General features: G+C 45.5%; 1 protein-coding gene across 10 annotated transcripts in view; it reads right to left on the bottom strand.

The window, feature by feature from the left end:
• CELF6 (CUGBP Elav-like family member 6) overlaps nt 1-24727 on the bottom strand; it is a 168023-nt gene that overhangs the window by 29695 nt on the left and 113601 nt on the right. For 7 of the 10 annotated variants that reach the window (XR_013979234.1, XM_080980434.1, XM_080980437.1 and 4 more), the window contains 3 exons: nt 22644-22692; nt 4602-4730; nt 2254-2333 (listed from right to left, as the gene is read on the bottom strand). Coding sequence is in view for 9 of the 10 variants with exons in the window: in XM_080980434.1 (XP_080836560.1) it covers nt 2254-2333; nt 4602-4730; nt 22644-22692 (258 nt within the window). In the remaining variant the exon portion in view is untranslated. The remainder of the gene's footprint in view (nt 1-2253; nt 2334-4601; nt 4731-22643; nt 22693-24727) is intronic. The other 3 variants (XM_080980436.1, XM_080980435.1, XM_080980441.1) reach the window with 1 other exon arrangement.

The raw sequence follows: 24727 nt of genomic DNA, 5'->3' as shown, positions 1-24727 counted from the left end.
AAGTGCTAATAAAAAGACCACTCCCGCTTCGTGTTTGCCGACACCTGATAGCAAATGTATGTCAGAAGAGTGTTGCCTATGAAGTCTGTTGGAGGACTGTTGCTGTGGTTTACAACGTGCTGGAGATAAGACTTTTGTTTCCTAGTATACTGTTTGTGTTAACAGTCGAAAGAGTTCCTTTGCAACCTTAATGCATGTAACCGGTTTGGGAATAAAATATTTTGACCGAGACTTCACAGTTTGGTCAGTCATCTTTTAAAAAACTTTGTCATTGTTCCGTGTGAGAGAGAAAGAAGATAAACTCTGCTAAAACAGTTTAAAAGAGGTTTTGCCTAGTCACCAGTACCTGCACAGCAAAAGTGTGCGCACGGTAACCTCTAATATAACTTTGTTCAATACAACCCTTGTGCCATGAGCTCCTTGGAGGAAGGGTGGAATAAAAACACAATAATAAATGGGTCATAGATGTATTTTTTATGCTCTGCAGAGGTGGGTGAGCTGAGATGATGAGTTAAAGGGGAGTGGGAGGGAATTCCAGCTGCTTAATTGCTGCGTGTTAAGCTGTGATTGAAAACACAGGAACAGAGCCAATGACAAAGGCTTCTGGTTGCTTGAGAGCAGCCTGGGAAAGAGCCTAGCACTGGTTATCTGTCAATTTTAATATAGTTTCCAAGCGGTTAGCTGGCCACCTCTGTTTTTCTTCTCTATCTGCAGGGCGTACAAAACTTCCCCACCATAAGTCAAATTGTGGTGCATCTAGCTTAGTACTGCAGACTCCAGCCTTCCCTCTCCAGACATTTTGGATGACAGTCATCACCATCTGTCACCATTAGCCATGCTGGCTGGGGCTGATGGGAATTGAAATTCAAAACATCTGGAAGGCACCAGGTTGGAGAAGGCTGGTCTACTTGCTTCAGAGTCTTAGACTGGTGGGGCAGTGCCCCAATTCCCCCAAATGAGCCAGGCTCCACTGCCATGTGAATATTCCCTGTTTCCTGATGGACCTTTTAGTCCCTGTCCTCTTCTTTGGTATTGTGGAAGTGACAGGGTCACCAAGTGCCAACCTCTACAACCAAAAGGTGCAGAGCAGTTAAGGATCGCTGTGCTTGCTCTCTCCCACTTTGCTAGTTCCTTCGTCTACCATCCTCCTCTTGCAGCTGTGCTCATGAGGATGCTCTAGCTTTCGTCCCGCAGCAGGCAGGAAGTTGAAGGGCAGGGTGCACAATGGCTAGATCCAGATAGCCACAGTGAGGCTATCTGGGTTGATATTTGCTGGTCCTAATGCAGGAGACCCTGTGGCCTTTCAGATGTTACTGGATTCCAGCACCCATCAGCCTCAGTCAGGAATGATAGGAGCTGCAGTCATTCTGGGCACATCAGGTGATGTTCAGCCTATGTCACTTTTGCAGCTGTTTATTCATTGAGCCATCCCGTTTCTGCATTAATCTGCAATTCCCCCCTCCCCCAGTATCTGCACGAAAATGAAGATTTAAGTAAAACTTGCATGTGCATTTCAATGTATTTTTCTCATAAAATATGTATTTCCTCTCAAAATTTCTGAACTATCTATCATCTATCTATCTATCTATCTATCTATCTATCTATCAATCTATCATCTATCTATCATCTGTCAAACTGCATCAAGGAAGCACAAAAGCCTGTGAGTAACTAAATTCCACTCTACAAATTAATCCAGGATATGTGGGTCTCGTCATTTTGTATCAATATACACAAAGTTAGATGCCTCATATATTCAAATAAATATGTTCTCTATGACTGTGCACAAACCACAAAACATTTAAAGAACTGCAGTTCTCGGAGAGCTCAAATCCCCAGAACCCTTAACAAATGACAATTCCCAGGTATCTCTTTTTTTGAGGAACCATGTGGTTTAAATATATGGTGTATCCTCAGCAATGCCCTTGGATTCCCTGACACTATCTCAGATGCTTTATGGTGAAGAGAAACTTCAGCAAACTTCTTCCCACGCAAGACACCACAGGAGTAGAAGTTTAAGAACAAGGGCAAAGGTGTGGATGTCTTCTGCATAGCCCTCTGTCTGAGCACAGGGAACACCTAAACCAATCCCCCACCATAGAATTGTAGAGTTGGAAGGGACCCTGGGGATCATCTAGTCCAATCCCCTGCAATGCAGGAATATGCAGCTGTCCCATGAGGGGATTGAACCTGCAACCCTGGCATTATCAGCACCACTCTCTAACCCACTGATTTGGCCATTTGGCCAGCACTTACCGGCATGGTCTGACTGCCGTGGAGACTACTGATAGCGGCTTGCGCCTCTGCATGACTCCCGTATTTGACAAAGGCACATCCTAAGAGGAAAGAAAGGATCAGTGGTCAGCTCAGAGGCAGAGCCAAAAAACCCCCAAAACTAAACCCAGAGTGGATCTCCATATTGGCAAAGCCAGTCAAGGTGGGGAAATGCAAGCGGTAGCCTAAAGTCTGGCTGATCTAGGATTCTTTTTCCCAGCTGTAAGGCAATGCATGCCCTTTATTGCAGGGTCAGGTCACATTTTGCTTTTGGGTTGAACGACATCCCATGTTCCACTAGCAAAAGACAAGCATAGCCCTGTCACTTGAGAATGGCGTGCACCTGCCTATGTGGCCAGATTTGCCCATAATAAACAGGGAGAGAGGCTGCTTCTTCCTCTGTGTGTTTCAGGGTTGCAAATCATTAAATTTTGGGCCGATGCTTCTCCCCACCCAATAAAAGCACTCAGTGTGACTCTCAGCAATTAAAATGTACAAAAGTTTAAAACAAGAGGCAATTCAACAGCAATATCCATAATAAATGAAAACCAATTGAAAGTGAGCATTCACAACAGACAACACAGAGCATGTGTTTTGTTTTTGCAGCTCTGTTAGGTGCCTGTTTGCTCAGGAATAAAGTTCACTACGCCTGGATGGGGCTTAGTCCAGGTAAATGTGCATAGGACTGCAACCTTTTAATCAGTGGGTTTTCATCATCATCATCATCATCATCATCATTTCAGACCCACCCTTCACTGTAGGTCCCACAAAGTGAAAATGCAATGTTAAAATCACTTTAAACACCTGACAATAGATGTCAAAACCAGGGTAAAGGACTGCAATACCCACAGAAAGGCTGCCTTAAACGGTTCAGGACCGCAATACCTCAAGGACTCTCTCTCTCCATATGAACCTGCCCAGACCCTGTTATCTTCCTGCACGAAAATGAGGAGGCCCTTCTTCGTGTGCCTCCTCCACGTGAGGTCCAAAGGCTAGCCACAAGAGAATAAGGGCCTTTTCTGCGTTGGCTCCCCATTTGTGGAATGTTCTTCCCTGGAAGGTTCACCTGGTGCCTCCATTATATGTTTTTAGGCAGCAGGCAAAAACATTCCTCTTCAACCAGGCCTTTGACTGATTAATATTCCACAGCCTTTTAAATCTGTCTATGGGAAGGAGGGGTATTGTTTTGCTGTTTAGTTTTAATTATTTACTTGTTTTATCCTGCATCTTATTCTGTGAACCACTCTGAGATCTTATGATGAAGGGAAGTATAATAATAATAATAATAATAATAATAATAATAATAATAATACTGTAGGTGCTCAGAAGGATTGGAGCATATTACTAGCAAGTATCAGGCAATGGGAAAGTAGCAGCTAGACTGGTGACTGGGGGCGACCGCCGAGACCACATAACACTGGTCTTAAAAGACCTACACTGGCTCCCAGTATGTTTCTAAGCACAATTCAAAGTGTTGGTGTTGACCTTTAAAGCCCTAAACAGCCTCAGCCCAGTATACCTGAAGGAGCATCTCCACCCCCATCGTTCTGCCTGGACACCAAGGTCCAGTGGCGAGGGCCTTCTGGCAGTTCCCTCCCTGCAAGAAGCCAAGTTACAGGGAACCAGGCAGAAGGCCTTCTCAGTAGTGGTGCCTGCCCTGTGGAATGCCCTCCCATCAGATGTCAAAGAAATAAACAACTACCTGACATTTAGAAGACATCAGGGAAGTTTTTAATGTGTGATATTTGAATGTATTTTTAATCTTTGTTGGAAGCCGCCCAAAGTGGCTGGGGAAACTCAGCCAGATGGGTGGGGTACAAATAAATTATTATTATTATTATTATTATTATTATTATTATTATTATTACATAGGGAATATGTGCTGAAGCAAAAGGCAAGTCCAGACCCAGATTGGAACAGGTAGATCCCAGCATTCGGACCCACTACTTTTGGCCACCCCTCTATATTATTATTTATATCCTGGCTTCTCCTGTGCAAAATAATAGCTGGCAGAGATATGCTTGCGTGGCAGACATTGCAGGGAGGGTCTTGATCTCAGCCCTGAATAACTTCCCCCATTCCCTTTTACAAGGTTGTACCTCATACTGGTCCATTTAGCTTAGTTTTGTCTGCACTGACTGGCAGACATTCTACAGGATTTCAGACTTCGCCTGCAGATGCCAGCAGGGATTGAACCTGGAAACATTTGCCTGCAGAGCTCAGATGCTCTACTATTGAGCTACGGCCCTTCCCCATAGTAGGAAAAAGCGAGCTGCATCACCCCTTTCCGGTGTTGCCGATGTCATTCTCCGCCGCTTCTTGTTCCTCACCTTTACTGGCTCCATCGGGGCCTCTGAGGATGGTGCATTCTTCAATCTGGCCAAAGGGCTCAAAGAGTCGCCGGACGTCATCCTCACTCTGCTGCTTCCCCAGCATGCCCACAAAAAGCTTCCTGTCTTCTAAAAACAAACCACTCCTCATTAGCAAGAGCCACGCAAAGCCACACACGATTAGTAGGGCAGAACGGGAGCACAGGTGGGGGCTTATTGACTTGGCGGCTGGTCCAGGCCAAGGCTTTGTACGACAACTATGAACCCTTGCAGGGGCTTGCCGGACGGGCGAATGGCCTTTGTGTCTGGGCTGCTGTTCTGAATCATACTTACTTGCATTGAACTCAATGGGATGTATTTCTGAGTACATCAGGACATAAGAACAACCCTGACCCACCAAGCCTAGCAACCTGTTCTCAGCCTGCAAGCATTGTGAATTTGTCACGAGTCCCAAAGAGGTGTCATGGGGGTGGGGTGTCTGACACAAAGAAGGGATGCGAGGGACCATAGGGTGGGACCCAGCAGGATGGGAGAAGCATTGGTGGGACCTAAGAAGTGTCAGAGAGCCAGTGTGGTGTAGTGGTTAAGAGCAGTAGACTCGTAATCTGGTGAACCGGGTTCGCGTCTCCGCTCCTCCACGTGCAGCTGCTGGGTGACCTTGGGCTAGTCACACTTCTCTGAAGTCTCTCAGCCTCACTCACCTCACAGAGTGTTTGTTGTGGGGGAGGAAGGGAAAGGAGAATGTTAGCCACTTTGAGACTCCTTCAGGTAGTGATAGAGCGGGATATCAAATCCAAACTCTTCTTCTTCTGTTAAGAGTCTAGGGCTGGGAGGGGGGGGCTGGCCTGGAGGATAGTGAGCTGGATCCTAAGGAGGGACCAAGTGGGGCGTTCTAATCCAGCATCACGAGACCCCCCAGCCCATTCTCCCCTGTTGACCTTTGGTGCCTTCTGCTATCAGTGATGAGCTTCCGTTGAAGAAGGAGGCTGCTGAGCATAAATCAGCTGAAACTTCGTCTCCAAGGACACAGAGATGCCAATATTGGTGCAAAAAGACCTTGTAAGCTCAACTCACCAAGAGGAATGCCTGTTTGCTTGCCCAGTTTGGAGACTCGGACCATTTGCCACACTAAGTGCCTGTCCCATCCTTTAAAAAGAAGGCACAGGGGGTGTCTTGTTGGGTCAGTATCTTAGCTCATGCTTAGCCATGTGCCTTTCACCCTTGCCTTCCCTATGTACTATGCTGATCTTCACCGTCAAGATTTTGGTAGAAACAGAAACCCAAGTTTGAGTCATTCATGCAGCAGTGGAGGCCAGGACAGTATCACGTTTACAATTTCCTTGCAATTTCATAGCTGATTTCTTACGTGCCATGTTTATTTCAGTGTCCGAGATGATGCTCTGTTTTGTTGCTAATACAGTCATACCTCGGGTTGAATGCGCTTCGGGTTGAGTGCATTCAAGTTGCGCTCCGCGGCAACCCAGAAGTAACGGAGTGAGTTACTTCCGGGTTTCGTCGCTTGCGCATGCGCAGATGCTCAAAATGACGTCACACGCATGCGCAGAAGTGACAAAAAGCGATGCGCGCATGCACAGACGTGCCATCGCTAGTTACGTTTGCTTCTAGATACGAACGGGGCTCCAGAACAAATCCCGTTTGTATCCAGAGGTACCAGTGTAGTGCTTTATAGAATGTGGGCCTTCTCTGGTATTTCCATAGTTGCTGTCTACTGAAGATGTTTTAACATTTTGTCAGTGGCTTAGATGTTCTGTTTAAATACAAGGGGTATATAAATTGTCAAGCAACTAGGAGAAATCCAGTGGGTGCAGTGTCTGCCATCACTGTGTCTGCATGCTACGGACTCCTCGATTCATGGACTTGGGGGAGGCCAGAGGTACAGAATCCCCTACAGACGACTGTCCAGCCTCTGCTTGAAGTCCTCCAATGAGAGAGAGCCCAGCATCCTTTTAAGTAACTGGTCACCTTTACCATCACCCAACAGCCAACCAAAATCTGCCCTCCTACAACTTTAGGTCATTAGATCAAGGTCCACCCTCCGCAGCAGGAGAGAACAAATTTTTGCCCTCATTCACTCAGTGGTGATTGGCCCACTAGCGTAAATGAGGCAGTGCCCCACTACACCTCAGTGGGAATGTTTTTAACTGCATTATTATTATTATTATTATTATTATTATTATTATTATCATTAGGGCTTTTTTGTGACAGCAGTCACTTGTACAGAGTACTATCATCTATGTTTTTGCTGCCCATGGCTGCCATTTTGTGCGGGCATCCACAGCACTTTTATCAATATAGGAGCACTGGCACCTCATCATTAAAACAAAAAAGAGCTGCTAGTATTATTATTATTGTTGTTGTTGTTAAGGTAAAGGACCCCAGTTAAGTCCAGTCAAAGGCAACTATGGGGTTGCAGTGCTCATCTCGCTTTCAGGCCGAGGGAGCTGGCGTTTGTCCGCAGACAGCTTTCCGGGTCATGTGGCCAGCAGGACTAAACCGCTTCTGGCACAACGGAACACCGTGACAGAAACCAGAGCGCACGGAAACACTGTTTACCTTCCTGCCACAGCGGTACCTATTTATTTACTTGCACTGGCATGCTTTCAAACTCCTAGGTTGGCAGAAGCTGGGACAGAGCAACGGGAACTCACCCTGTTGTGGGGATTTGAACCACCAACCTTCTGATCGACAAGCCCAAGTGGCACTGTGGTCTAAACAATAATAATAGGTAAAGGTAAAGGTCTGTGGACAAACGCCAGCTCCCTTGGCCTGAAAGCAAGATGAGTGCTGTAACCCCATAGTCGCCTTTGACTGGACTTGTCCATCCAGGAGTCCTTTACCTGTTGTTGTTATTGTTACACTTCCTTACCTATACAGTCACCATACAGTTCCAGAGTGGATTATAACAATTTAAAAATACAATTAAAAAAACAAAAACAGTTTAAAACAAAGTACAAGGCGGTGATCACTGGGGTCCTGCACTATTTCATTTCCTAAGTTTGCAGGAGAGAAAGAGGGAGAGGTCCAATGGGAACATGTGGAGAAAGATGGAGCGGATGGTGGGGGTGGAGGTTGATGAGAAGGAATGGGGAATAAAGGGGTACTTGGAATGAGAAAGACAGAGATGGAGGCACCGAGGCTCTGAGAGAAAGAGAGACAGTTAAGTAAAGTAGCAAGCCGTTTCATGGTTATGATTGACTACCCAAATAACCCTCCGCTGCCAGCCCTGCCCAAGGGACATAAATAACTTAAACATCATTGGAGTGATGGTAAATAATGAGTGTTTCGCGATTATTGCCGGCATCTGTCTTCCACGGCCCTCGCACCAGCTCTGGGCTCTAATGGCGTCTGACAACGGAAATAAGGTGGCCTGTCGGAGTGCGCAGGCCGGGAAATAAATAAATAACAGCAGGGCACAGAGGACGCTTTGTCAGGCACTAGGAAAATTAGTTAAGAGACCAGGGCTCATACATTGTCTAGTTAAACATAAACCATCTCTATTAAAAACAACAACACCTGTCCCTGTATAGCGTTGTAGTCTTTGGCTTAGCTTAAATTTCCCTGACACTTCTCTCCACACCGCAAGCGCCTCTTCAGAGAGGATTCGAATTTCTGCCTCACTTATGGCCTAAGCCGGAGTCCTGCTCCGAGCCAAATTCTTGCTGCTCTGCTGGCCAAAAAGGGAATGATAATGTGAAATTTGAGGAAGCGGCGGACTTTAAGGATATTGTCCAACACTTCATAGATAAAAATAGGGACCCTCTTGTAGGGATGGGGGGGGGAATTCAATTCACATCTAAAAGGGAACCTCTTGGGAAGACTTTTGATAAGAAATTAGAGAATGAAAATGTAAGGTGTGTATACTAAGTTTATGAAAATGGATAAATAAAATAAATAAATAAAAGGGAACCTATCAAACCTGCATCTTCTGAAACAATATGCAAACTGGGCCATCTTTTAAAATTTGCACCTCTCTAAATTTTGCAGTTCAATTCTCCAGCCAAGTAGCATGTACAAAAATTGATGATGATGATGATTTATTAAAATTTGTATACTGCCCTAAACTTGCCGGTCTCAGGGTGGTGACAGCATACAAAAATGCATATACTGGGGCAAAGTGTTCATTTAAATGCACATGTGGGTGAAAATAACATGCAAAAATGCATTATATATGGGGAAATCGCAAAGAAAAAAGTGCATACTGTATTGGGGAAATTGCATAGAAAAATGTGTAAGGAACAGTTTGCAATGAAATGATGCTGAATTTACATGAGGGACAGAACCATCCAAACTGTACAGAAATTTATTCATGCATGTGACTACAGTGGCAAGAATGATACTTGCCCAAAAATGGAAAGAAGAAGAAGAAAGAAGAATGGATTCAAAAACTTATGGAATATGCAGAAATGGAGAAACTTAACAGAAAAATAAGAAATCAAGATAACAAACCTTTTATAAAAGAATGGAAATGGTTTATGGAATATTTACAAATAAACTGTAAACAGATAAGAACATTGGCAGGATTGTTGTAATAACCTGCAGTTTTATAAAAGTATATATTTAAAGTAGATGAATGAATGAGCAAATTAATTTGGATATGCAGAAAATATTAAAAAATAAATTTAAGGAACTGCAGAAAGAGGGGGAAAGAAGTCGAGTTTTGAAATGTTGAAATGATTGTAAAATTATTGAAATGTATAAAATTGAAATTATTATTATTATTATTATTATTATTGATAATAATAATAAAGCAATGATTGACTGGACACCTACAATGCTGTACATAAAAAGAGAGCTTAAGGAAATGCAGAAAGTGGGGGAAGGAAGTCAAATTTTGAAATGTTAAAATGATTGTAAAATTATTGAAATGCATAAAACTGAAAATCATTAATAATAAGAATTTTCATGAGGTGCTAAATCAAAAATCTGTAAAGAGATGTGGAAATGTGAAGACTAGAAAAATGAGAAACTGAAACTGACAGATCCTCAAGGCTGGTATCTGCACCTGGCATCTTGGGGCAGCTGTCAGGGTTCAAATGCCCCACCAGGGTGCACAGCTAATGCTTATGTTGGAATCCTCTTTATTATTATTTTCTGACCCAGCACCCCCGGTGGCAGCTGACTGAAGCCACCCCTTTAATTTCCCACAATGTTCTTGATGCAGCATCACTCTGGAGCATTGTGGGAAATCACGGCTGCCCTGTGTTGCTCACAGCCATGCCATTACTGCAGGGCAAACCCACCTGAGCCCACTGCCAAAGGACGTTTTGCCCCTTGCCCCCTCAGACCTCGATCCAGTTCTGTCTATACTCATTCTTCCAAGCCCTGCCGAAGGCTGTATTCCTTCTTATCCCTTTTGTATGCATTCATTCCAGTTCTGCTTCATTTCAAAAAGCCAAAGAGGGGCTTGCTCTTTTTCACAAGGCCGGCCACAAACCAATGCAACTGTGCCAGCCAAATTGGGGAACTATCAATTCAAAGTGGCCTCCTGCACTTTGAATGATTTCGTTCCCAGGAGAGTTAGAGGCATATTTTGGTATATTTCATCTGATCCTCTGGGAAAACAGTGCAGGGCCAAAGGGATAGAGCTGGGCATTGAATCTGAGCTGAGCTGGGCTTTGAATCTAAGGTTTCTTGCATCTAAATCCTACAGTCCATTCCAGTGGGCCTGTGGGACTTGGGCGGAAAGGCCTGTCCATTCTGCCACAGCACGTTTTACCTATCAAACATTTCTTTGCCCCTGACCTCTTAAAAGGCAGAGGAGCCCCCAGATAGCCAGAAACTGTGCTCTTGGGCACGTGCTCTTGGGCAACGAGAGTGCCATCCTCTTGCAATGGGATTTCTCCTCTTCCACAGAGCCCGGCTGAGGCAGCTTGCTTGTTCTTGCCTGTCTATTGATTTTTAATCCCTCACCAATTACATTCTGTAAGTGGGTAATTTATTTCCCAGTTCCCTTTGGGACGCACGGAGCTTTTGCTGGCACCAGCTGAGTCGTGTTTAATAACTACATCTCTCTCTGAATACACTGTTATTTACCCTGCTCAAGCAACTGAACCCTGGGAATAAAACATCACTGGGTTTAAAATACCGATCCTCGTGTGCATTTGTCTGCAGACAGGCGCCACAGGAAATGGGGAAGAAGGTGCACAGAGAGAGAGAGGAGAAATGGGGCATTAGAGGTTTGCCAAAATCTACCTATGTCTGGTTTGATGTAGGCCATTAAAGCAAGGAGAGGCAGTGTTCCATAGTGGTTAGTGTTGGACTGGGACCTGGTAGAACAGGGTGCACCCCCCACCACTTGCTCATGAAACTTACTAGGTGACACTGGGCCAGTCACTGCCTCTCAGCCTAACCTACTTCACAGGGTGGTTGTTGTGGAGATTAAATGGGGAGGGGGAGAATCATGTATGCCACCTTGAATTCCTTGTGGGAAAAAATAGACTATAACTGCAGTAAATTAATGAATGAGTGCTGCTCAGAATGATTTGGCTTGGTTTGCATTGAAAGGGCAACCTACCTGAAACCCACACTCCTTAAAGCAATACAGGAAAGGAAACATTGTCATCCTCTGAGATTTCTACTTCCCCAGATTTTGCAGTGAAATTCTCCAGTCTGGTTGTGTACGAAGATGCATATGCCAGGGCAAACTATGCACAAAATGCATACGTTACGGAAAACAGCATGCAAAAATGCATTATGTCAGTGAAAAGTGCTTGCAGAAATGTGTATACAGTGGTACCTCGGGTTACGTACGCTTCAGGTTACATACGCATCAGGTTACACACTCCGCTAACCCAGAAATAGTGCTTCAGGTTAAGAACTTTGCTTCAGGATGAGAACAGAAATCGTGCTCCGGCGGTGTGGTGGCAGCAGGAGGCCCCATTAGCTAAAGTGGTGCTTCAGGTTAAGAACAGTTTCAAGTTAAGAACGGACCTCCGGAACGAATTAAGTACTTAACCCGAGGTACCACTGTATCAGGAGAAATTTGCTAATGAATTTTCGTGAGAACCTTTAAAAATTGTCGTCGTCCCCCCCAAACTGATATGGAAATATGTAGAACTGAATGGAAGACTGGAAAAAATGGGAAAGGCAGATTCACTTATTCCTATGAGTTTCCTGCCAGATGCTGTTGGACTTTTAAATCCCACCAGCAACTCATTCTTGCTGCTGCTGCTGCTGCTGCTGCTGCTGCGCTACCATGCGCTGCAATAAGACTTGTTCTCGGTTTACCAATTGTGGTTTGCTCAGGGACGTGCCAGGTGTTCATGTTGCAACCTTTTTCTTATTTTTGTATTAACTTTGGAGATGTGAACGTTCTTTACATTCCTCTACCCCAGGAAAACACAGAAAATTCCCAAAAGTCAATCTGAGAAACTTTTGGAGCAATGGTTCACCTCTAAAATAATGTATGTATGTATAAGTTTTAATTAAAAGTACTAGGCCATCTCTCATGATTGTAGAGTTTGGTTTGAACAGATTGTGGAAAAAGTTTTGCAATGTGGTTTTTGATGCCAAGCACAAAGCCAATCTTTGTTCTAGGGCGAGCCACTGGCCTGGTATTTCCCCTAGAGGGTGCTAGTCATCCACTGGCCACAATCCCTGCAGCTTCTTGAGATGCAGAAAGAGCAGAGGAAGGGGGTCACAGCCAGCTGAGCTTGGGTGTTAGACCTACACTGTCAAGGCCAGATTATGGTATACTGGTGAGCATATTGACAAGCCTTCAATAGTTTTCTAAAAGCAACAACAGGTAACTAGAACAACATTTTCCAAACATCTCAGTATACTTGTACTGATTCAGTTTTCTGGCTAATGCAAAGGGCTGCAAAGACTCCTATCTCCAGAGTACAATCTGCTCCAACTGTCTCTTGGTTTATCGCTGCAAATGCTGCACTCGCAACTTCTACTGCAAGGATTGTCAATGTGGCACCTACAGGCACAGCAATGCGCCTGAGGTCTTTCCCTGGTACCCATGAGGCCTCTGGGACCCCTCTCCCTGCCCACTTGGTCATGAGGTGCTGAGAGTGGCTGCCTTTATCTTGAAGTATATAGATCGGAGGAAGGAAGTTGGAAATGTGACAGTCTTTCCTATTTCTCCAATCAACTCTATGGGCTTCTCAAGTCTCTGATTACTTTTTACTGGCTATCACTTGGGAAAGCAGAACGTGTGCTCATTTGTGTGCACGTGTCTTTCTCCTTCTATAGGAAGGGCTGATTCAGAGATGGAGGGAGATAAATAACCAGAGGGTGTTGCTCACAGCTCTGGTTCAAAAAACCCAAATTCCTGCTCTACTCTGCAAAGTTCCTCTGGGATGAAAAGATGGCTGAAAGAAAGAGCAACAGGTGCATCTCAACCCTGTAAAGTTAGGCTTGCCATATTTCAAACAGCTTTTTGGGCAGCGGTGGGGGGCAAATTAATTGAGCTTTTTAAAGTTTTGCCCAAAGTTGTTGAGCTAATTTTAAGGAAAATCGCCAAAAACGACACTGCCAACATGGGCTGCCATACATCCAGATTTCCCTGGGCATTTTTACGATTTCCACCCGGACGCTGCTTCTGAGTACAGTATTCCAGATATGTCTGGGAAATTCTGGATGTACGGCAATCCTAGTAAAGTGCATACCTGGGATGCTGGAAGGCTGGCCCTACCCTTGGGCAAAGTGAGGCGGCTGCCTCAGACGGCAGGTTTTGGGTGTCATGAAAGGACAACAATGTGTTAGTTATTCACAGTGCTTTTTTCTGGGGATACTGGCACCCTTTTGACTTAACAAAAGCACTGATTTTTAAATTTTATATTATTGTATTTTTAGTTTCAGAGAAGAGGAGAGATTATCTTCTGTCTCAGCTGTCAAAATCACTTGCATACCATATACTTTGGCCACACCAACAGCACACGTTTAAAGCACTGTTATAACGCTTTAACAGTCATGGCTTCCAACACTGCAAAGAGTCCAGTGAACTGTAGTTTGCAAAGGATATTGAGAGCCTCTAGCAGGGACTCAGCATCTGAATGGTTTCATCGGGTTCTGAGTCAATGAGGCCATGAGACCCAGTGCAGCCCAGTGTGAGGGCCACCCCCCAATGTTCTACTCTGCTTCATGGTTCACTTCTTATTACAATGGTACAGAAAGTTTTCCATGTGGTCTCTCACCCAGGCCCTACCCCAGGCCAGACTTGCTTGGCCTCGGCAAGGCAAATGCATCAAAACATTCTATAGTCTAGGCCCTTTTCACAAGCTGAGTTTAATTGCTCAAATGTTCACTGTTTTATAAACCATGAAGTGCATGCTTTCTCTAATGCAGCTTGATAAGTTGCTTTGAATGGCTATTTTCTTTTTCCTCTTCATACACTATTTACCTAAGCTCGTGTTATAATTCCATGTGCTTTGCGCTGGTGAAGATGCTCGAAACTGGCAAAGGAGGAAGAACCAGCAGAGCTGGGATTCTATCATTGATGGGCTACTGCTGGTGCTGTACCAGAGGGGACATCATTGTTTTCCTGACCCAGTTACAGCAGTTGTCATGACATTTTACACCTTCCTTTCAGTGCCCGTCACTTATGAAGATCCTTTCCGGAAAAAACAACAACAAAGACCCACAACCAGGTGCCAAAAGGAGTAGTTTAAATGTGGTCAGTAGAAATGTCTGCTCAGAAATACAACCAGGTATGAAAGGTACTTTCTTGGGCTCCATGATCACTGCAGATGGTGACAGCAGTCACGAAATTAAAAGATGACTGCTTCTTGGGAGAAAAGCGATGACAAACCTAGACAGCATCTTAAAAAGCAGAGACATCACCTTGCCGACAAAGGTCTGTATAGTTAAGGCTATGGTTTTCCCAGTAGTGATGTATGGAAGTGAGAGCTGGACCATAAAGAAGGCTGATCACCAAAGAATTGATGCTTTTGAATTATGGTGCTGGAGGAGACTCTTGAGAGTCCCATGGACCGCAAGAAGATCCAACCTATCCATTCTTAAGGAAATTAGCCCTGAGTGCTCACTGGAAGGACAGATCCTGAAACTGAGGCTCCAATACCTGGCCACCTCATGAGAAGAGAAGACTCCCTGGAAAAGACCCTGATGTTGGGAAAGATGGAGGGCACAAGGAGAAGGGGATGACAGAGGAAGAGATGGTTGAACAGTGTTCTCAAAGCTGCTAACATGAGTTTGACCAAACTGCGGGAGGCAGTGGAAGACAGGAGTGCCTGGCGTGCTCTGGTCCATGGGGTGGGGTCATGAAGAATCGGACATGACTAAACGACTAAACAACAACATGAAAGGTATCCATAAAAGGAGTCAAATTTGAACATAGCACCAAGCCATATTGAGGATGACGTCTTTGGATGTACAGTGCTGGTGGTCCCAGTGTGTTGCTTCAAGCGTTGCTGTTAAGCCTTTGTTTATAATCCAGCAGTTGTTCAATTGAATGGTTTTCTATTCTCTGTATCATGCTTTCCTCAACTCTGTCCTACCACATGCCATTAGCAAAACTGTGTGGGGTCTCTTTGTAATTGGTTTCACTGTTGCTCTTCAGTCTTTATTTAGGGCTTTTAAAAAAGAGAATAAGAAGCCTGGATAGCTCAGTTGGCTAGAACATGGTACCGGTATTGCCAAGGTTGCAGATTCGATGCTTTTATGGGACAGCTGCATATTCCTTCATTGCAGGGGTTGGACTGGATGACCCTCAGGGTCCCTTCCAACTCTACAATTCTATGAAGACCATAGGAATGTAAGAGCCCTGCTAGATCAGGACAATGGCCTATCTAGTCCCTCATCCTGTTCTCACAGTGTCCAACCAAATGCCTATGGGAAACCCTCATGAAAAGCTTGAGCACGTAAGCACTCTCACCTCCTGCAGAATCCAGCAAGTGGTATTCGAAAGCATTATCGCCTTGGATGGTGGAGGTGCAAGATGGCCATCATCTCCCTCTCGCATATCTCCAGAGCTCGTGGGCACCCAATGAAGCTGGCTATTAGACGATTCATGACAAGTAAGACGGCTCACTTTTGTGGTGGGCAGCATTGTGGCCGGGCATCTGGGCCCTCGTGGTGACCCAGCTTGGGGATGGGGGATTGATGCCCCCTTCTGCGCCTGCCCCGGCCGTGTCATCCCCGCTCAGCCAATCTATGCCGGTGGGGGTAGCTGCGGGTGTTTTAAAGTGTGGCTCAGCCGGTGGCTTCCTTCTCTTGCCTCCTCGCTGGATCTCCCAGCCCACGTACCCTCTTTCTAAACTTTGGAATGCGTGTCCATTTAGAATCACAGAATCATATATTTGCTATGGACAAATGTCAGCCGCCTTGTTGGGGCCGGGTAGGAATTTTTCCACTTGGGAAATTGGCACCTGCCACTTGGTTTCTGCCTACCAATGTCGCAACATTGCAAGGTTAGGCATTGGGTAAGCCTTTGTTTAATGGAGGTGAGGTTGTAGCCTCCACCTGCCCCTCCTCATTAAGGGTATCCTGTTAAAGAGATTTGGGGGTGTGGATCCTGTCCGAAGCCCAGGCATGGGCCAGGGTCATGCCACGACCCCAATGGGGACCCCTCGAGGTGCCCCTATTTGATGTAAGTCATAGGGCTCCCCCTTCTGGTGGTTTACTCTTAATTTGACTCCCTGCAGACGGGCGGGAGTCGAGATATAGCCGGGCTTCACCCAAAGCTTAAGCCAAATTGCTCACGTCTGTAACCAATAAAGTTGTGGCCTGTTTTAGCCCATGATTCTAAATATCTAAATCACTGAGGAACTGTGGGACATGGAGCTTTGACACACAGCATGCAGTTAACCTGTGGAACTCACTCCCACTGGAGGCAGCAATTTCCACCAACCAAAGAGGAGTGGATAGATTCAGGGAGGATCAAGCTATCAGTGGCTACAAACTATGACAGCTACACTCTTGTCTCATGGTCAGAAGCAACACACTCTGAATGCCCATTGGCTTTAAAAGAGGACTAGACAAATTCACGGAGAGAGGGCTATTGATGGCTACCAGCCACAATGGCTCTGCTCTGGAGACCACAGGAGGGGAGAGGGCGCCTCTGCTTGCAGATTTTTGGCCTGTGCAAGAACAGGATGCTAGGCTGGAAGGCTCACTGGTCTGATCCTGCAGGCTCTTCTTTCTTATGTTAAATAAATAATAAATAAAATAAATAAACCTTTATTGTCACTACACCACCTGTGTGCAGTGAAATTAAACAAGCCCCCCCATACACTCAGTCTTGTTCGCGCTCTGTGTGCTTGTCAGAAGTCAATTACACCACTATTCCCCCCCCCCCCCCATTCAGCAGCCCAACAGCCACGATGTCATCTAGCAAACTCCGGGGACAGCCCATGATGTCATGTGCTGTATTCGCCACCCTCTGTAGGGACTTCCTGTCCGTGGCTGTCAAACCAGCGTGCCACACTGTAATACAGTATGAAAGGACACTTTCTATTGTGGCCCGGTAGAAGGAGATCATCAATTCTGGTTTGACATTGTTCTTTCGCAAGACACTATGTTCACATTTAAAGATGTATTTTATCTCAATGCATGCACTTCCAAATGCATTTTATCCTGAAATATGTATTTTTAAAAATACATTTTGGCATGGTGTTTTTTGGTTTTGGGTTTTTTTGTTTTTTTTTTGAGAACAGTACCACAAAAGGAAGAGAAGAGTGAAGTGCAATGGATAATTAAGTTCTGAACCACACATTAGTTGAGGAGGTGCAGATTAGGTCACTTTGCAGAAATAAAATTCCTCAAGCATCCCTAATCATTGGCTGTCAGGAGTTCCAGCTGCTTGGTTGGCCTCCCCTCTTGCCTCAGAAGCCCTCAGAGGGAGCTACTGCCTGGCAACTGCCAAGTGCCAGCGAGGGAAAGCTGCTCAGCCCCCACTCCCTTGCCTCAGGCTGTTGGAACTGCAGCAGCAAGGATCATTCACTTTGTAACTGAAGGGTTAACCCTGTTAGTGTTAAAGTCAACTAGCCAAGAGGAGGAGGATGCTACTGAGCAAGCAGGCACAGTGGAATGATCTCTAGAGAGGTTACACATGCTATGATGTTTGGTTGAATGTATCCCTATTATGCAGGGACGCGGGTGGCGCTGTGGGTTAAACCACAGAGCCTAGGACTTGCTGATCAGAAGGTTGGCGGTTCGAATCCCCGTGATGGGGTGAGCTCCCGTTGCTTGGTCCCTGCTCCTGCCAACCTAGCAGTTCGAAAGCATGTCAAAGTGCAAGTAGATAAATAGATACCGCTCCGGCGGGAAGGTAAATGGCATTTCCGTGCACTGCTCTGGTTCACCAGAAGCGGCTTAGTCATGCTGGCCACATGACCCAGAAGCTATCTGCGGACAAACGCCGGCTCCCTTGGCCAATAAAGCGAGATGAGCACTGCAACTCCAGAGTCGGTCCCGACTGGACCTAATGGTCAGGGGTCCCTTTACCTTTACCTTTATCCCTATTATGCATGAGGAAAGAAAAAAAACTTTAGGTTCCTTTCTGCTCAAATTATATACAGTTTTTTATCAGTTTCCTCAGTAAAGTGTTATCAGGATTTCTTTTCTCTCTGGGCACCGCCTGTGTTATTTAAGTAGCTTTGCCAGCACAGAGGCCATTGGTGGGCTCTGCTGTCTACTAGGTGGAGGCTAAAGGGTCACACCAGGGAACGCAGGCAGGAAATGTCAGTGGAGTAATCATGTGGACAGCATGTTTATTTCTCTGGCTGAAACTATGCCCAGTCTGTGTTGCATTGTGCAAATCTTTTGTAAGATGCCTTGAGAGCAGGGTATACGTATTCTGAATCAGAGATGGGGAACCTGTGGCTCTCCTGATGTCATTGGACTGCAGCTCACATCTTCTCTGACCATTGGCCATGTGGACGGGAGCTCCTGGAGGCTGGAATCCAACATCTGGGTATCCACAGGTTCCTCATCCATGGGTGTAGCCAGGGGAGTGCTGGGGTGCACAGCTGCCCCCCCAAATCAAGTAAAGAAATAAAAATACTTAACTAACTGACCGATTGTGTCGCAAATAACTTGGTTCTGCCCCCTCCAAAATAATGCCTGTCCCCCCCCCCTAAAAAAAATCCTGGCTATACCCATGTCCTCATCCTCCCCTTTTTTTACATAAAAACCCCAACTAATTGCCTTGAGAATAAGACCAATTTGATAAGAGCATAACCAGTGTTATTCTTCCAGAAAAAGAGGGGCCAGAACTCACCATGAACGCCTCCCTTTTTCACTTATAATGGCAGTGGAACCCACCTGAGAAGTGCTGGAACTAAGTTCTAGCAAGTTCTAGCTTTAAAAAATGCTCTGGACATAACCTTGTGTTGCCTGCCCTGGAGCTCAGAGACAGGAAATGCCTAAAACTTCTCCATTAGACTTTTTTGTTCTCTGCATGCTGAGGCCCATCTCCTGGAACAGCTTAGGAGAAAACAGAACTCAACGGGACCAAATAATAATAATAATACAATAATTTTTTATGCATACCCAGCCTTCCCTGGCCAGAGCTGGGCTCAGGGCAGCTAACACCAATAAAATTACAATAAAACATAATGGGGGGGGGGGGGGACAAACAAACAAAAAAACCCCAGTTTAATAAAATACGGGTTAAAATACAATTTAAAATGCAGCCTCATTTTAATACTAGCCCATAAATCAAAACCATAAGGGGAGGGAAACATAAGGGTCAGACTGAGTCCAAACCAAAGGCCAGGCAGAATAGCTCTGTCTTGCAGGCCCTGAGGAAAGAAGTCAAGTCCCGCAGGGCCCTAGTCTCTTGTGACAGAGCATTCCACCAAGCTGGGGCCAGTACTGAAAAGGCCCTGGCCCTAGTTGAGACCAATCTAACTACCTTGCGGTTTGGGAGCTGCAAAGTGTTGTTATTTGTGGACCTTAAGGTCCTCTGCGGGGCATACCAGGAGAGGCGGTCCCGTAGGTACGAGGGTGACGGAATGTAGACAAAGCAGGCAAACCACCATGAAAGGTGGAAGAACAAATCTTGATGACTGCCTGCCACAAGATATAGCCAGGCTTTTGTAACAAACTCACAGAGGGAAGGCACAGAAGCTGCCTCTCCAGCCATCCTCTACCTGGGGGTGTCAGTTTCACAGCAGCACCTAAGTCCTGACTGGCTCTTGCCCCCGCCACCCCAGGAGTAATTGTGCTTGATGCAGGAACAGGTTCATCAATCAATGGGGAACCAGGCTGAGGCCAGCTCCTCATTGATTCCTAGGGCGCTTTATCTCGACTTGTGCTGCGCCTCAAATGCAATAATCCACGGCTGCCTGACAGTTCGAGGGGAGGAATTGGGTCTAACTGCAGGCAGGAGTGACAGAGCCACCGCAAGGCAGCACCAGAGCAGTGGCCTTAAAGATCCCAGCATTGGCCCCAGCCCAGCCTGTAATGAGATCAGCCAGAGAAAGAAAGGGGTTGATGTGGTTGAGACGTCCAAGCTCAGATGGGGCTCTCGCAGCACCAAAATGTCTCAAACTGAGAACATGTGGCTGGCTGGGAGGGGGGACAAAAGGACCCCTGAGGCTAAGCAAAGTTAAATGAACAGATACCCAGGAGGAGGGCATCCTTAGCGTGCCATCCTGGCTCCTCTGCTATGTCCTTCTGGCATTACCAGGTGAAGACTTTTAAAAAGAAAATTCTCCCAGGCCTTTCAAGAAACTTTGATCTTGGTGTTTCAAAATACTGTTTAAATGAGGTTTGCCTCATTTACCAGTCCCAGTAAGCTGTAAAAAGTGCTCACTGCAATATATATTTTTAATGTTGCAATTTGTTGTTTTATGATACTGTGTTTTAATAATGTGTCTTAGCATAGGCACATATAATTGTAAAAATGGAAAGAACCACAAGGGTTTTCTAGTCGAATCCCCTGCAATGCAGGATTTATTTATTTTTGCCCCATGAGGGACTTGAACCCACAACCCTGAGATTAAGAGCCTCATGCTTCTACCGACTGAGCTAGCATGAGACACTTAAACTCATGGTCATGAGTTCAAGTCCCACATTGGGAAAACATTCTTGCAATGCATGGGGTTGGACTAGATGACCCTCATGGTCCCTCCCAGCTCTACAATTCTATGATAGTTTTATGTTTGTGAGCAATGTTATTTAGATGGCCTATAACTACTGCAAAGGAGAGCCGGATGGACAGAAAACCTGACAAGGGGCGGACTTCATTTGCTTATGTAAGGAAGGTTATTTATTTATTGTAACGTTTCCATCCCACTTTTTCTCTACAGAGCTCAAGGTAGCACAAACATTTCTCCTCCCTCTCTCTGTTTTATTCTCACAACAACCCTGTGAGGTCATGGTCCAAAACTCTAACCATTAGGCAACGCTGGCTCTCATGATCGTTAGTCCGCAGTTCCACATGAGACTAGAAAAGGTGCAAAGTGTGGTATTACGTACAAAATCCATTGTCGCAAGACTCCCAGCTTTCGATTGTTTTAAGCTAGCCGCTTAGCTGCCAGCCCCTATGGATTGGAAGAGAGGCTTGATATAACGCAAATCTGCTAAATGCAAAAAGCCCAATGGGCAGCTGACTGTTTTCGGTTGCTCAGGGGAAGGGGTGGAGTTTCAGTGCCTTGTGCTGTTCCTCGTCCCTCCCTGTGACTAGCAGAAACAGAATACATTATGCAAAATAAGAAAAAAAGCATGCAAATATGCAAAATCTGCATTATGCATGCAGGTGGCTGTATCCCTATCCATGGCACAGCATTCTGATTTCTTTTCTTATGTATAAAGTTGATGCACCACTGTGATCCACAGCACGCATTTAAAGCACATACGATGCACAGTTACAGCGCATGACTTCCCACAATTCTCAGCTCCCTTAACAGGTGGCAGTTCCCATGATTCTTTGTGGGAAGTCATGTGCTTTAAATGCATGGAGTAGATTGTGCAGGACTGTGCTATGATCATCAATATTTTCATTAACAGAAAGACTGCCTCACAAGCCTCTCTGTGTTATGAACACTGTGTATTTTTTGAAGAAAGTATTTGTGGCATCCAAAATGTATGCCTATCTAGTAGGTGCAGCCAGGCATGAAACAAATCCAGCTATCAATCACATGTTCCCATCCATCCCTCAAGGTTCACCCCATCCAATGACAGTGTCCTGCTGCCTCTTCCTGTCTTCCCATTGGCTATGCTGGATGCAGCCCTCATGGCTGAAGTACTACCACAATAAGAGAGCAAAGGATAATAGAATCACAGAATTGCAGCATTTGGAACCCCCTGCAAGGCAGGAATATTTTGCCCAATGCAGGACTCGAACCCATGGCCCTAAGTTTAAGAGTTTCATGATCTGCCGGCTGAGCTATAGCTGCAAGCACCAAGCCAAGAGCCTTGGAAACAGGAAGCCCATGTCAGCAATCTGTTCACATCAGCAAACCTCTCAGCATCCTTTCTTGAGAAGCCACTTTTGGGAGAGAGATGAATAACAAGAAAAGCCACTTTGGGGAAGGGGGCAAACCACATTAAAGGCAGGTGAAATTTTGGAGTGTGTTAGCCAGAGCAACTGAGGTAAAGGGTGCAGGCTGGAGGAACAGCCTCAGCAAGAAAAGCATCTATGTTCTGTGTATGGTATTTATTTGTTTAAATTAAACGTTTTATTATCTAAGCTGTAATAAGGGCCCCCAAGGTGGATGCACAAAAAGAAAACAGAGACGGAAAATGCAGTTTAAATTAACAAAACCAAACACTAAAACCCAGAAAGAACAAAAAGGTGGTTTTACTCAGGAGAGATTTATTTAAATTAATGGACCTTCATCCTGTTCACTCATTTTAATGAGGAGATGGTGGTCGGTGAGGCTGCACTGATCTCTCGGCTTCCGAACACCTCACATCTCTGCTGCTGGCTGAGAGGGAAACGGGCAAAGCAGAGGGGATTTTGTCACAGTGCAGCTGCAGTGCTAGAAGTGTCTGATCGGCCGTTACCGGGTGGTGGTGCAACTGTGCTCCCAGGCGAGACACTAAATAGATCCTCAGGGTTAGTTAGTCAAGCATGGATGAATGGGTTGAAAATGAAGAGCAACCTACCTCCTCGGCCCTCGCTGTCTGCTGGCTTCACTTGGATTGGGCGGTTCATCTGTCAAACAAAACACAGGCACCCTTGGTTAGAGTCTAGCCATCCAGTACTCCTCAAATCAGCTTAGCTGGTTAGTCAGAAGCCTAGTGATTTGGCGGAAGCAATCAGAGGGATGCTCAAAATGAAAGGGATGGGAGGTTGCCTGCTCTCGGTGGGGTTACAGTCCCAGTAAAGGAGAAGAGACACAGCTTGTCTCTTGAGGCTCAGGTGGTCTCAGTGGCACAGAGCATCTTCCATCAGATTGGGCTGGTGGCCCAGCTGCACTCCTCTCTGGGCAAGGGTAGCCTAACAACTGTTGACTATGCTCTAGTAGTCTCTAGGTTAGATTACTGCAATGCATTATACACAGTGCTGCCTCTAAAGAACATTTGGAAACTTCAGATGGTGCAGAATTTGGCAACCAGGTTGTTTACTGGGGCAAGATGGTTTGATGATACAGTTGTAGCTCGGGTTACATATGCTTCAGGTTACATACGCTTCAGGTTACACACTCCGCTAACCCAGAAATAGTGCTTCAGGTTAAGAACTTTGCTTCAGGATAAGAACAGAAATCAGGCTCCGGCAGCGCGGCAGCAGTGGGAGGCCCCATTAGCTAAAGTAGTGCTTCAGGTTAAGAACAGTTTCAGGTTAAGAACGGACCTCCGGAACGAATTAAGTACTTAACCCGAGGTACCACTGTACTACACTGATCAACTGCACTGGCTGCCGATTAGTTTCTGGGCCCCATTCAAAGTGCTGGTTTTCACTTATAAAGCCTTACACGGCTCAGGATCGCAATACCTCAAGGACCACCTCTCCCCATAGAGCCAGCCTGGACCCTGCAATCACCATCTGAGGCCATTCTTTGTGTGCCTCTTCCACAAGAGGTTTCTCAAGAGACAATGGAGTGTGTCTCTGGGGGTGAAGTCAAACCGCTGTGTTAGCAGCAGCAATGAAGTGACCTCCCCAGGGCGCAAGCCTGGGCAGTGTGTCTGGAGGTCCTGGGCTGTTCAGACAACAAGACCCACTCCCCTCGACCTTGCTGACGTGGTCCAAAGGAAAGCAGAGCAAACAGTTTGGCAGCAGATGTTGCCAGAAGGAGGCATACAAGGTGCCGTCAAACAGTCTTAGGACTACATGGAATTGGCCAAGATGACTGCCAGGATCCGAGATTTGGGAGAAGAAGCAATAGAGGAGGATTGGAAAAAATTTAAAGATTATTTACAAAAATTTTACAAGTTATATGAATGTTAAGAATTCGCATGATTAGGGAAATTCAGCTCCAGCAATAAGATTAAGGTATGGGAAACTAAGTGATATAAAGGAAGGACAAATGTTTAAAAGAATATTATATATGTTATTAGTGTAAATTGAAAATAAGTATTTTAAACGTAAACCATAAGTATTTGAAAGAACAAAAGAATGTACGAAATAAGGTCATAATTTGCTGAAAAATTTTATTGTAAAGAACGCACGGTGAGGGAGACGTGGGGAAGTCCGGTTGGTTATGAAAAAATGCTTTGAAAGGATGATTTTTTTCTTTTTCTTTTTCTTTTCTGTTATTTCTTTGTATAACTGACTTTGTATTTCTATTTGGAAAAAAAGCAATAAAAAGTATTTAAAAAAAAAAAAAAAGGAACTCCACTCCAGGTACCGTATTTTTCACTCCATAAGACACACTTTCCCCCTCCTAAAAAGTAAGGGGAAATGTGTGTGTGTGTTATGGAGCGAATGCAGGCTGCGCAGCTTTCGCTGAAGCCAGGAGAGCAAGAGGGATCGATCCCTCTTGCTCTCCTGGCTTCGCTTCGGTGGAGAGCCGCAACACAGCTCTCCCTCTCTCTCAGCGCCCCTTCAGCAAAGTGGGAGGAGAAATGGAGCCCCTTCCATTTCTCCTCCCGCTTTGCTGGAGAGGCACTGCGCAGAGAGGGAGAGAACATTTTTTTCTTGTTTTCCTCCTCTAAAACTTGGTGCGTCTTATGGTCAGGTGTGTCTTATAGAGCGAAAAATACGGTATGTGTCGGGTTTACTCTTTCGTCTTTTCTACTCCTGAAGATAT

The sequence above is a fragment of the Podarcis pityusensis genome (assembly GCF_964106645.2).
Source record: "Podarcis pityusensis genome assembly, chromosome: 14".
NCBI lineage: Eukaryota > Metazoa > Chordata > Lepidosauria > Squamata > Lacertidae > Podarcis > Podarcis pityusensis.
Note: the sequence above shows the minus strand (reverse complement) of the source record. Positions and strands in the feature narration are given on the sequence as shown.